General features: G+C 39.9%; 2 protein-coding genes across 2 annotated transcripts; one reads left to right on the top strand and one right to left on the bottom strand.

Annotated features, from left to right (window-relative positions):
* Window positions 1-494: 494 nt before the first annotated feature.
* Window positions 495-9,697, top strand: LOC107383030 (sialic acid-binding Ig-like lectin 13). Its single transcript, XM_070553383.1, has 8 exons — window positions 495-555; window positions 682-749; window positions 827-1,171; window positions 3,628-3,942; window positions 4,019-4,279; window positions 4,361-4,436; window positions 6,054-6,093; window positions 6,163-9,697. The coding sequence occupies exons 1-8, from the start codon at window positions 527-529 to the stop codon at window positions 6,400-6,402; spliced, it is 1,374 nt and encodes a 457-aa protein (XP_070409484.1). The 5' UTR covers window positions 495-526; the 3' UTR covers window positions 6,403-9,697.
* Window positions 9,698-9,920: 223 nt separating this feature from the next.
* On the bottom strand, window positions 9,921-13,178 carry bloc1s5 (biogenesis of lysosomal organelles complex-1, subunit 5, muted). Its single transcript, XM_015955433.3, has 5 exons — window positions 12,883-13,178; window positions 12,727-12,809; window positions 11,776-11,905; window positions 10,404-10,462; window positions 9,921-10,284 (listed from the first exon to the last, which is right to left on the bottom strand). The coding sequence occupies exons 1-5, from the start codon at window positions 12,899-12,901 to the stop codon at window positions 10,111-10,113; spliced, it is 465 nt and encodes a 154-aa protein (XP_015810919.3). The 5' UTR covers window positions 12,902-13,178; the 3' UTR covers window positions 9,921-10,110.
* Between the last annotated feature and the right edge of the window lie 371 nt (window positions 13,179-13,549).

Below are 13,549 nucleotides of genomic sequence, written 5' to 3'. Positions count from 1 at the left end.
TTCTAATTAATTAATCATAATGAACGCGTTAAAGTCTCGGCCCTAGTTTTTAGATTTGCATTTGTTCATCCATGACTCAAATACGGAAAAATAATTTTCAACAGAAAGGTCCCGACATGTGTGTCCACCCTGTTTGTGATTAAAAAATAAAAAGTGAGGATCCTGAGTGCTGACGAGATCATGGAACATGTGTTGAACCTGAGACCAACATGAAACCAAAAAGAGGAAGTTTGTCCAAATTCTGCAGAAGAATTTTGGAGACTGTTCATCTAGAGGGCCTTGCCTCTGTCAGTGCACCCCAGCAGCTGTGGACACATCTTTTACTAATCTGATGTCAAAATAACAAACAGTTTCTCTTGAATAGGTTTTACATAACGTAAACAATTACGTTATTTCCCTGACCATTTCTACACATCCTCTCAGGCAGGCGGTGCATTTTAAAGGTTCACGCCCCTTTTTCAAGAAGGTAAAATGAGTATGTCGAGTCTTTTACATCACATCACACTTATAACAAAGTTGTGTCTTTATGATTCTCACAGAGCTGCACCTCATTTGGTAAGGTTTGTTTTTACTCATCTGTGGTTTTACAGCTGAAAATAAAATAAACCCAGTTAGTTCCTGTTTAACATTTAGATTTATTCCAAGACTCGGCTCCATCAGTTGTTTGCATCTTGTTTCCAGTGTGAAGATGAGCTGTCTGATGTCTGCAGCCGTGGCAACGCTGGTACTGAGTGTCTTCTTTCTCCCAGGTGAGACATTTGTTCTCATCATTTCTACCAGCCCAGCTGTAGCTTGAGCCACGAATTTGACTGGTCTGGTTTTACAGGTGTTTGGGCTCGTTGTGGAAGTGTAACAGCAGCCATCCGCACTGCTACACCACAGGAGATGGAAGCACTCAGCGGATCGTGTTTGTTAGTCCCGTGCAGCTTAAGAGATGCACCTGCCTCCCAAAGCAAACCCTCTGGATTCTGGATTAATGGCGATTACAACATTTTTGACAGTAGCAATGCAGAGAAACTAGTGAATGTTACTGGAAACCTGACTGAGCAAAACTGCACCACCGTGTTTTATAACCTAACCACGAGCATCTCAGGAGATTACTTCTTCAGACTTGAAGAAGAACAAATCAGAGCAACAGCCTGTGATAGTCCTCTTCGTATGACAGTTAAAGGTGAGTTTTGCTCTGCTCTTCACTCTGAAGTCACTCTTTTATTTCTACATCTCTAATAATCTGTTTTATTCTTCTGACTGTGATGTAAGAACAAGTTGCTTGTCTAGAAATCTTGAATCTAATAATGGATTTGTTTGCTAATTCTTTTGACAGAAAATAAGATAGAATGCCCTTAAAGACCAAGTTGGCTGAGAGAATTCCTTCTGAAGTATGATCAGTCGCTCTGATTTTGACATGCAAGCAGAGTGTGACAATAGTCTTCAAGCCCTATTTCCTGATTTAGCCACTGAGAAAACAGACAAGGAAACGCTCGAGTCAGTTAGTTCTACATCATTAGCATTTATGAACTCACCCATCTTGGCTCAAGACCGGGGAAAGCCGACGCTGCAGCCCTAATCACAGAAAGAGAGTGAGGGTCTTAAAGGTGTGGAAGCCTGAAAAATGATTATTTCTGATTATAATCAGTTATTCTGAGTTTTTCATGCAGGCCGAACATGAAAATAGTCTCCTACACCTATCTCCTGCATTAGCTTCTGATTGAAAACAAACAGGGGAACTCTAGGTTTAGAAAATCCTGACAGATCTACGTCACACTGTCGCTTCACATTCGTGGACTCACCCATCTTGACTCACGAAGGGGAAGGCTGTTGATGGTTTAGCGTCCAGGGAACAGCAGAGAACGTCTCTGCTAGTAGAAGCTAAATGTTAGCAACTCCACCACACTGCAGAACTCCTTCAGGCTTGTGTTATCTGTGGAGATTAAACATCAACGTTCATGGACGTAATTGGGGGGGGGGGGGGGGGGGGGGGGGTTGGGCGGGGCATGTCCCCCCCACTTTTTCCAAAGTCAAGTTTTGACCCCTGCACTTTTTACCATCCAAAAACAATATTACGCTACATTAAATTGACACTGGTTGAGCTCTAGGACCAAGCGGAAAACAACAGATTGTGTTGAAGCCTGTTTCCGATTAGAACATACTGTAAAGATACCCCCACCCCCACCCCGTGTCCCCCCCACTTCTAAAGTGAAAATTATGTCCATGCCAACGTTGCAGAGCAAACAGTCAGGGGTAGAGCCGTGTTGCTGTTATCCAATCAGAAGCGAGATGTCCAACTATCAGGAGGTGAGACTCCCAACCCTGCTGTGGCCTTCTACCAGATCCTATAACAAGTGTATCAGAGCCCCCCCCCCCCCCCCCCCCCCCCCCCCAGGCTTTCATTCCCAGTAGAGACCATCTGGGAACATATTTCTGCTTTAACCCTTCTGTTGCGTTAGGGTCAAAATTGACCCGTTTTCAAGTTTAACTGTAAAAAGTACACTTTCCTTTTTTGTCCTTGAACGAGGCTTCATCTAATCCTCAGACACACCTATCTAAATGCAGCAAAATCCATTTTCACAATTTTAGTAAATTCTAAAGGTTTAAAAAAAATAAAAGTTACGTCCGTGGTGTTACGGGTCCAAAATGACCCGGCAGAGAAAACTGGCTGTTGTGTGCATCACTTAAAAGCTATGGGTTACTCTGATGATCTATTATGGCCCAGTGTGCACAGTTATGGCCAACATCTCACACACTCTCTCACTCACTCACTCACGCACGCACGCACGCACGCACGCACGCGCGCGCGCGCACGCACGCACGCACACACACACACACACACACACACACACACACACACACACACACACACACACACCGATTATGGTTAATTCAGAACAACATTCCTGCGCTAACACCATATTATTTTCAATGTTCAGTTTATGGTCAATGCAGGTGCATGTGCGTGCACAACCACACACACAGTGTTGTTTATTATTGTTCATTTAATGGTTAAATAAAAGTTGGTTTTATGGAGAAAAAAAATGACTTGTTGACTTTATCCGACCATTAATCCATGCGGGTCCGTTTTGACCCAAAACACCAAAGATGTCACTGTTGTTAATACTTTTAAATAATAATAAAAAATTATAATTTTTTGGGTAGGTGTACTCTAATAATTGTTTATAACACATTTATAGTTTATTATTACTAATTCTATAAGAAAAAGAAACATATTTAGTGAATTTCAACAGTTTTTGCAATCAAAAACAAGTGGTATATTTTAAAATAGTGTGTCTGTGGAGCCAACTAAAAAACTATTCACACACTGCTTCCATTCATATGAACACATACTAAGCCAGCAATTAGCTGAAAAACAACATTTGAAGAAGACTGGTGATTTTAAGCATTTTCAAGCATTTTTTAAATCACGGGTCCAAATGGACCCGCTAGGTGTAAACAGCTTTCTAACACAACACAAGGGCTAAACAACTCAACATACCTTATTTTTGGTCCTTTATTAAAAATGTATCAATGAGAAATAACAGATCCCCAGTTAATTTTCTAAAGCTGAACGGAAGCGATGACAGGTGATTTCTTTGACTTGTGAACTCGTTTCTGTCTGATATGAAATCCCAGATTCTGCCTGGAGTCCCAGGATCAACATCTCAGGTGGACTGAAGGACCTGAAGGAGAAGGAGTCTGTCTCCATAACCTGCTCGGCTTTGACTCCGTGTCCGCACTCACCTCCTAAACTCACCTGGACTCTCCGAAGAGACTCTCACACACAAACAGAGGGAAACGCAGATGGAACCATGACAACTAAAATCCAGGAGAACATCACTCTGTCAGACACGCATGATGGATACAGCTTCACGTGTTCTGTCTCGTATCCTGTGAACGGAGGAACAGATCTCAGGAAAGCAGATGCAAATGCGACTCTTAAAGTTTTCTGTGAGTGATCCTGTCTGCTCATCGTGGTTCAGCTATTTCTGATCAATAAAGTTAACGTGAGTCACATTTTCCTCAGATGCTCCTAAAGACACCTCAGCTTCCATCAGTCCATCAGGTGCGGTGTCATTAGGTAGCTGGGTGACACTGAGCTGCTCCAGCAGAGCCAAGCCTCCCGTCAGCGGCTTCAGCTGGTTCAGGATCAGCTCAGAGGGACCTGTTAGCGTGTCTGAGGGGCAGGTTCACCGCTTCAACGTCACAGAGGGAGGAGAGTTTTACTGTGTGGCTGCAAACGATCTGGGGAATCAGACATCATCAACTGTCAAAATTAGTGTTGGAAGTAAGTTTGTAATTCTTCTTTTGATGTAAAACAATCAAACTTCTGCTTCAGCTATTTTAGTTCTGCTCTTCTTTTTCTGAGGTTCATTTCTAACCTGGCTGCCTGCTGTAGCAGGAATCATTGTCCTCGTGGTCATCTGCCTGGTTGTTTGTGCGTGGTAAGTCTCAGATATTAAATATGACATCATGCATCTCTATGTGCTGCCATGTGGGTCTCTGCTGCCTCTATAAACACTCCACATGTAAAAAAAAAACCAGCCAGACCATCCACTCGTTGTCATTTTGGTTTTAGGATTTATGAACCGAAAACGAGCCGTTTCAAAAAGTCTCCATTTGTGATGTCACAAATTGGGAAAACGGAATAAAAACAACTATCATGAGCAAAAAAGAGCAGCTGCTGGAGAAGCAAGACCCGGCTACATACCATACCATACCATACCATACCATACCATACCATACCATACCATACCATGTTTATTTATATAGCACATTTAAAAACAGCATGACAGCTGACCAAAGTGCTGTACAGTAAAAAGGACAAGCCCCAAGATAAAAACAGATAAAAGTCTTGTAGGAGGTAAGAGGTAATATCTAAAAAATAGTAAAAGAAACATACAACAATAAAATACAGAGCCACAACAAAACGTAAAAACACTAAAAACTAGATACAGTGATGCCTCGCTACTTCGCGGTTCGTTTATCGCGGATTCACGACTTCGCAGATTTTTTCTTTGGGCCTTATTCACGGGAAATTCGCCGATTCGCGGTATTTTTCTATGCGAAATATCAAGAAATTCCTGCTTTTTTCATCAATTTCATCATAAAATGCACTTTTTGTAATAAAACTATAAAAAAAACCAAGTAAAAATACAGTACTATGTAAAGGGAGGGTTTTAAAAGTCTGAATACTGAATACGTACCTGTTAAATAAATACTGTAAATATGGTGTCCCTACTTCGCGGATTTTCACCTATCGCGGCCAGGTCTGGAACGCATCTACCGCGATAAACGAGGGATCACTGTAATTGAATAAAAGCTAAATGATAGAAGAAGGCCTTCAGTACCGACTTAAATCGGCCCAGTTCTGGGGCCTGTCCAACACTAAGGGGGAGAGCGTTCCAGAGTTTAGGAGCAGTGAACGCAAAGGCCCGCGAGATCTCCACGAGATTTATACCTCATTTTCAGGACGCACAAAAGCAAATGATCTGCAGATCTCAGGTTCCTGGTTGGAGCATAAGGCTTTATCAGTCCTGAAAGATAAGCCGGGGCTTGACCATTCACAATGTTGTAGACAAAGGTCAAAACCTTAAATTGGATGCAGTATTTAACAGGCAGCCAGCGCAAGCCTGCAAGGACGGAAATCTGACAGCATCTCGAGGTGTTTGTCAGGAACCTAGCCGCCGCATTTTGTGTAGTTGCAAAGGCGTGAACAACAGACTCCAGCTGAGGTCGTTTGACTATCGACTTTAAGCGCGAGATGCGACGTAGTTGGAAGACAGCAGGACCGGACTGTAGAGTTAATTTGTGAACTCATTAACAGATCAGAGTCAAGTTTCACTCCCAGACTGGATACACAGGATTTAAGATTTAAAAACGGTGGAGGGTAGTCACCAGGTGCATGCTCTGGATTGACTGGATTAAAAAGAATGGCTACATGTATACAAGCCGAGGTGGTGTTATCTGATGAAGATGATAAAACGCTGATCTAGTTACAGCTTTCATGTGAGCGGTGAAACTCAGTAGATTTAATCTGACAGCTCTCTAATGTCTTCCAGCTGCTTTAAGTTCAAACGTCAAACTAAACGACAAACTCAGGTGGGTAAACATTTCACTTTTCATCTGTACATCTGAGACCAGATCACTAAAATCATCCGTTATCCACAGGGTGACATATACGAGGACGTTTCTGCTCCAACAACAGCCAATAAAGCAGAAGAACTCCATTATGAACGTGTGATGTTCAAGAGAAGACCCAAAGCGTCTCAGAGCAGCGTCTCGGAGCAGGACAGAGAACAGCAGGAGACGGTGGTGTACGCACAGGTTGCAGTCTCTAAACCAGAAAGCCACTCGGCACAGGCTGCCGACAGGGCAGAGGACCTCTACGCTCAAGTAAAGAAGAAATAACTCGTGTTCAGGGACGTCGTTTATGTCGGACAGAACCTGCATCCTCAGGTCACACGGTTAGGCCTCTTGTTACATCATCTACAACATCAAAACAATGATTTTGGAGATCATGGTGACTTGCACAAGAAGTTGTCTTACCTTCATAGAAAAAAACAACCAATGTGTCAAAAGTCCAGATGAAAAACCAGCATGTTTCAAAATCTGATGCAGACAAGTTTCAACAAAGCAGAAACTTGCATCACTTCTTCTTTTACCAGCAGAATTTCATCATTTACATCAGTTGCTGCACTTATGATGGTTCCTGTCCCATAATGGGCTCGACACACAGGAGGCGACAAACGACCGCGATCAGCCAAATTCGTCGTTTTATTACCTGACACACGGGAGGCGACCCGCGGCAGCGGCCAGCAGCAAAGCGTTCTGTTCCATGGCGAAATGGAAACTTCCGTTGTTTTGTTTGGCTGTGTCAGGTTGGAGGGAATTAAGGCTATTTAAGCGGTTCAGAGTTTAAAAAGCGGTAGATATGATGTTTCACAAGGTGCTGCTAGAGTTATGTGAAATCTTACTTCTGATATATAAATAAAATAACTTCTCCGTCAGGGGTGTCCAGCTTCTCCGTTACTTTTCATTATTGTAACGGAACTTTTAGCTATTTTCATGAAACACAATCTAAATATTCAACCACTGAACTTGATGGGAGCCCCATTGATCATAAGTCAATTAGCAGATGATACTACACAATTTTTAAAGAACACGTCACAGGTTCCTCTCGCACTAAATGAAATGTCACTATTTACAAAGGCCTCTGGTTTGTAAATGAATATCAGAAAATGTGAATGATGAAATATTCATGATTGTGAACTCAGTGTCTCTCTTAACATAGCTATTAAAACTGAAATTAAATATTTGGGTATTATAATCTCAAAGGATACAAATAATAGAGACAATCTAAATTTTGAGCATGTTACCCAGAAATCTAAAAAGATCCTAATCAGCTGCTTACAAAGAGAAAATAACTCAAACAGTAATTGGTTTTATTTCCCTAAAATAATTTTCGAGAAGCTTGGTGGCATTGAATTTCTCTGAAAGTGTGACTTTGAAATTTCCAAATTACCTATTAAATTATCTAATTTTCACAAACAGGTTCTCCAGTACTGGAAAATTATTTACAAGCATAATTTTCCTCCACATACAAATTCAATTTGGAACAACAGATGTATATTGATAAAAAGAAAATCCATTTTTTATGAGGATTGGATGGATCATGGACTTTGGACCGTTTTACACCTGGTAGACAATGATGGCAATGTATTATCGTATAATAAATTCATAGATAATTATGGCGTATCATGTACTCAAAGTAAATTCATTAAAGTTGTGAAAGCCATTCCCCCTGCAATGATTCAGATGGCTAAAGCCAGTTTAACCTGTTCTTCCTCTATAATTCGTGAACCGTCCTTAATTATTGATGATCGTCAATTTAAAGGAAACAATTCTAACCAAACAACGTTTTCCTTCTCAATTAAAAAGAAAATATTTGTTTAAAGATTATAATTCTAGGTTTTTGAGTAAGTATCTTTCTTTTCCAATTCCACCAAAAGCAAAAGAAAATCACTTTAAAATTTTAAATGCCATATACCCGTCCAAGGACTTCCTTCACAAGAAATTCAATATGGATACGGACAAATGCACCTTTTGCAACACTGATATTGAGACTGCAGAGCACCTTTTTTATTCACGTGACAGTTCCAGATCTTTTTGGGATGATTTTCAGTACTGGTTAACCTCTAAAAATATTGACTGCTCTTCTCTAACCTTTCAAGTCATTAGATTTGGCCTACAAACAGAAAATAAGAACATAGAATTTGGGATTAACAACTTATTTATAGTTGCAAAACTTTTCATTCATAAATGTTGCTTCTTAAAAATTACTCCGATTTTTGCTGGTTTTAAAAATGAAGTCCTTCTATTGAAGGCTTCATAAGTGTAAATTAAATAAAGCTCACATCTTACTTGAATTTTTGATGCTGCTTTTCAACTGATGTAGCTAGACTGTATAATGTGCGTACTTCTGTTTTTGCTTCGTTTTCTTTTTTTTTCTGTCACTTTATATGGAAGGTCATTTGATGTACTATTACCACCTATACTTATTCATATCTTGTTGATTTGTAAGATAAGCGATGTATTTGTTAATTTGTACAAAAAAAAAACTTCTCCATGTTTGCTCGGAGGTGTACGGAGCATCCTGTCCGCTCATTGGTCAGTGAATGAAACCTCCGTTGATTGGTCCTCGTCTGAGTGACAGCGATGAAAAGTAGAAAATATTTCAACTTTCTGGGAAATCTTCAAAAGGTTTGGAGGCATTGACCTTTTGTTAAAATGCGATTTCAATATTAAAAAACTTCCGATCAAATTATCCCGGTTCCATCAACAAGTCCTTCTATATTGGAAACTTTTATACAATCATAATTTCACTCCACACAACACACCGATTTGGAACAATAGATATATTACAATTAAAAATAAGTCATTATATAAGAAGGACTGGATGGACTAAGGCGTTTGGTCCCTAATTCATTTAACTGATGAAGATGGGCGTGTGATGACCCATGAACCGGATAGATATTATATACTCATTACGTTCTAAATATCTCAAATTTCCTATAACTCCAAAAGCCAAAGAAATCCATTATAGAGTTTCAAATGACATATACCCATCTGGGGAATTCTTACGACAGAGACGTGGTTTTGAAACAAATAAGTGTGTATTTTGTGATGATATAGAAACCTCTGTTCATTTATTTTTTCAATGCATTTACTCTGAAGCTCTGGACTGATATCCATGACTGGCTATACACAAAGATATGTATTGAACCCTTTTCTGAGAACGATGTCATTTACGGAGCCATATTAGATAACACTAAATGGGACTTTCTGGTAAATAACATGATCATTGTAGCTAAATTTTACATTCACATATGTAGATATGGAAATGTGAAGCCTAGATTCTATGCATTTCATAACGAGTGCCTTTCTTTCTCCAAAGCCCTTAAATTTATGAAAAGTAAACATGCAATGAAACTCCTTAATCTTTTTGAAAAGTATGATTTGAAAACAAAGCCCTAGCTCTTTGTCTCTTTTGTTAATTTAATATTTCTTTTATTTTTTTGTTTGTTTGTTTCCTTCACAAATATTCTTGCTTTCTATGCAAAGTCTCTTTTTTGTTTTTTTGCACCTGATCCTGGGTAATGTAAAACAAAGGAATTTATGCCATGTTGTTTATAAATGAAAAAGTTCAATAAAAAAAAAAATTCAACTTTCTGGGATCGCGTCGCTGGGTCGTTTGTGCACGACACGTGCACGAGCGCAAATTTTCACACGCACGTTTTTCGCGTTTCGCTTAGTAGGAGGGAGACCCGCGATTATCACTTTGTCGCGCATGTCTCAATGAAAATGAATGGAGGCGACGTCGCCTCCCGTGTATCGAGCCCTTAAAACAGCACATGTGCACAGATGAGCTTTATTAAACCTAATTTCAGTTTATTACCAAAGGCCTTCATGCACACGTACTTTAAACATAGATAACTTAAAAAGCTTGTTCCAGTTTTTTTCCCAGTCTTTCTGTATTAAAAATGCTGACAGAACTATTTTTATTGTTTGCATAGGGAGAACATGAGATCACCTGCAGCTTTACAAACATTAAACTGATCAGCTGATTGAAAGCTTAGCCAACTCCTTCTTCTTTTCACTAAATCGAGTGCTGAGTTCTCCAACAGCCTTAGCGTGCTCCTCATCCACCTCCTCCTTTAATTCTTGCTGCTCCTTCAGAAACTCGGCCCAGTCCTCCTTTAGTTTCTCCATGTTTGCCTGCAGCTGGGCGCTCTGAGGGGAAGAGAGGACGACGAGAACTAGCTGGTAAAACGTTTAAACCTTTGGAAATGTGAGAACACGGAAGGACGTCACAAAATAAAACAGGTTTTTGAGTATTTTATTATTTTTACCTGTTGAGTCTCTAGCTCCCTCTGCTGGACTCTTTCTGCCATGTGATTAGCTGCATCTACTGTGGATCAGACGAGAACTTCAGGCTTTTGGTCGTCAATGTTTTAAGGCTTGCAAATCTATTTTAATAAACCCTCTTAGAAGGAACCCATGTTACAAAACTCTGTGGTTCCTAAAAGATAAATGTTAGTGTCAGTTACATTAAAATGGTGTTAAAAACCTTCTTAATGTCTTCATTTTAATAACATTTGTAAAAATAGTTTAACTCGTAGGTCGCCATTGTCGTTAGCGTCGCAATGCACTCTGGGTAGTGACGTCATATGGTTGTACCTCGGTTGCACCGGCAGGCTTTGGGACCCTGTAGCGACTGTTCAGCGACACCAACATGTCATCTGTTCAGCCTTTTCACTTTGAACCAGACCGAAACATTAATGATGACATCACTGACCATGTTTCACAAAACGAGCGTTAACATGAAGAGCAAGAAGGGCGGGATGAAGCGAGAGCAGGACAAAACCGGTGGTGCGTGTGCGACAAATGTGTCTCCATGGTAACCGAGGGGGAGAGTGCTCACTTTTTGTCAGCAGAGGTTAACGGTAAGCTATTGTGTGATCGAACATATTCAATTATAAATGATTTAGGAGAATTTTAGCATCCAGAGCTGTCGTGTGCGTCATAGATCAACCAAGACACCTTCACGTTCAGAAGCGGCAGGTGCAGGAGCGGGTTGTCGGCTCAGGAGAGCGTCCAGCGTCTCTTGTCTCTCAGAGGGCGTTTAGGCTCCTTGTGTGGGAAAATGGTCCCTAAAGCATTTAGTTTCCATCCAGCCGCTCTGGTGAGCTCTTTAAGTAGTTGTGGTCGACTATAAGCCTCAAACGCATCAGGAGAAAAATGTTGGGAACACAGGCGAGGGTCTTTAGGAAGTTGTGTCCATCCACAGGCCTTTTCCCACTGCTTTCTCCTCTTCTTGCCAGAGGGAAAGCTGTAAACTCACATCACTCCCCTTGTTGCCCTCTGACTAATTACATCCAAAAGCAGCACAATGCGGCATTTTACTTCATTATTAATACGGTGAGCGCGTAAACAAACACTAGCGTCAATAGTTATTCTTCCAAGTGCAACCAATATACGTCATTGCCCCCAGAGTGCATTGCGCGCGGAAAACATGGCGTCCTACGTATGTCCAAAAATGTACTAAATATTATAGATTTATAAATAAACAGTAATATTTTGTGCGTTTCTAACAACATAGTTTGGTACGACAGAAAACTTGTGGCTTATTAGGGCATACACGCCCTCATAGCTGGAGTTCATTTTAAAGCTAGAAAATGACAGAAAACAGCATTTTTTGTGAATATGAATGAAGTGACTCACATCGTTTCATGATGTCGGCCAGCTGACGGTTTGTTTCTTCCACATCTGCGGGCAACATTTGCTCATTAGCCTCCTGCACCGTTTTATTAAGGTTCTCCAGCAGTCGGCTCTCCCTGAAGCTCCGTTTCTCCTAAACAAGGACAGAGCAAACACTTTATTTTTCCTCAGCAGAGAAAATAAAATGTGTAGAGATTTGTAAAACTGTGTATGGTGGAAATAATTACTTTTTATCTAAATTATTACAAGAGGTCCTTGACTGTCTGGTAGATCCTTAGAACTAGATACCAATGATTTGGTTGAAATGTATCAGTTTATTTTACTAAACGTTGGTTGCCATGAAGGTGAATATGTTTAATATGCAACACAAGTTTTATTCAGTAAAATATGTCTCCCCCCCCCCCCCCCCCCCCCCACATATTCTTCTTAAACTTGGTTACTGATGACAGTCAAACAATATAAAATATAATCCTTGCTCCTACATAACATCCTCCAAAGAGACCTGCTGCAGTACGGATGACTCATCCTGTCTAAATAAATATATAAATGACAAAGTGACTGAATAAATGAGAAGATATATAAATAAAAACATCACAACATAAAATCAAACGTAAATGAATAAACATTTTAGGAAATAAACGGATTAATCATTTATTTCAACATTTATTTTTATTTAAAAAATTATTTCCATTTTTATTTCGTGCTATATTTATATATTTCATTATTATTTTAAAATGTATTTTATCATTGACTGATTCATTTGGCAGGATGCGTCCTCCATATTGTAGAGGAGTAGCATTTAATTATTCTGTTAATCCTGCTGGATTCTGACACAGATTAGCCCTCCGATGTCAACAAATCCCTATTCAACAAGAGCTGCACATCCGAGCCTTTAAACAGACACCTAAAATGACATCCCGGATGCTTTAATCGGACTTTGTGGAGCAGAAATACCTCAAACTCTCTGATAAAATATCGGATTTCTGCACCGATGACAGGTCTGTGGTCGAACATTCGGGACTGGATATCACCCACATCTACAGGACACACAATTCAGCTCATAAAAACCAAACCAGAAAGGATGTAAGATTATAAAAATATGTCACTCACCTTTGACAATCTTGTCCATGATTACACTCTGATGAATGTTGCTACTGCTAATGTAAATACACCGTTGTGGCGAAGCTTGTTAGCTAAACATGCTAGCTGTTAACGGCTCTAAATCAGACTGTGCTAAAACAAGGCTAAGAAAAAAAGGTTGACAACTGATTAAGACGACGTAACGTAATTCATGTATGTGTTTTTTATAGTAGAGAGAGAAAAAAAGTCAACAGCAGCACCAAAATATGAGACCATGAAATCAGGAGAACGGAAGTCAGCTGACTCGACTTGTAAACATTTATTAAAACTTCCGGTCATGTGACAGTGGACACAACCAAAATTGTTTTAAAAAGGGGGTATCATTCAATGTCACGGTTCTTTTCGTGATTGGTTGTTCGCATTAGGCGATTTTTTTGACCACTTATTCTATTTTGTCGATGATTGAGACGTTAGCTTCGTTATGAAACTATAAAAAAACTACCACTGACTGTAAAACTGTAAAACATTTGCTCACCCAGATGTTACAGCCCACCTTGCTTGAATTTTTTTGTATTACCGTTAGATGGCAGTGTTGCTCTTTGATGGAGCTCTGCGAGTATTGTGAATCAGAAGGTATGCAGCGAGCTCAATGTAAATGAAACTGCTTATTGTTTTATTAAGAAACTACACTTCATAT

The sequence above is a fragment of the Nothobranchius furzeri genome, chromosome 7, assembly GCF_043380555.1.
Source record: "Nothobranchius furzeri strain GRZ-AD chromosome 7, NfurGRZ-RIMD1, whole genome shotgun sequence".
Lineage (NCBI taxonomy): Eukaryota > Metazoa > Chordata > Actinopteri > Cyprinodontiformes > Nothobranchiidae > Nothobranchius > Nothobranchius furzeri.
This window is presented reverse-complemented; position numbering and strand designations above follow the sequence as displayed.

Excerpts from the sequence above, each read along its gene's own strand:
- LOC107383030 (XM_070553383.1), top strand. The coding sequence starts at position 527 with ATGATTCTCACAGAGCTGCACCTCATTTG. Across the intron at positions 1,172-3,627 it reads TCTTCGTATGACAGTTAAAG|ATTCTGCCTGGAGTCCCAGG; the intron begins GTGAGTTTTGCT and ends ATGAAATCCCAG. Across the intron at positions 4,437-6,053 it reads TGCCTGGTTGTTTGTGCGTG|CTGCTTTAAGTTCAAACGTC; the intron begins GTAAGTCTCAGA and ends AATGTCTTCCAG.
- bloc1s5 (XM_015955433.3), bottom strand. Across the intron at positions 11,906-12,726 it reads ATTTTATCAGAGAGTTTGAG|GAGAAACGGAGCTTCAGGGA; the intron begins GTATTTCTGCTC and ends GTCCTTGTTTAG. Across the intron at positions 10,463-11,775 it reads GGCCGACATCATGAAACGAT|TAGATGCAGCTAATCACATG; the intron begins GTGAGTCACTTC and ends TCTGATCCACAG.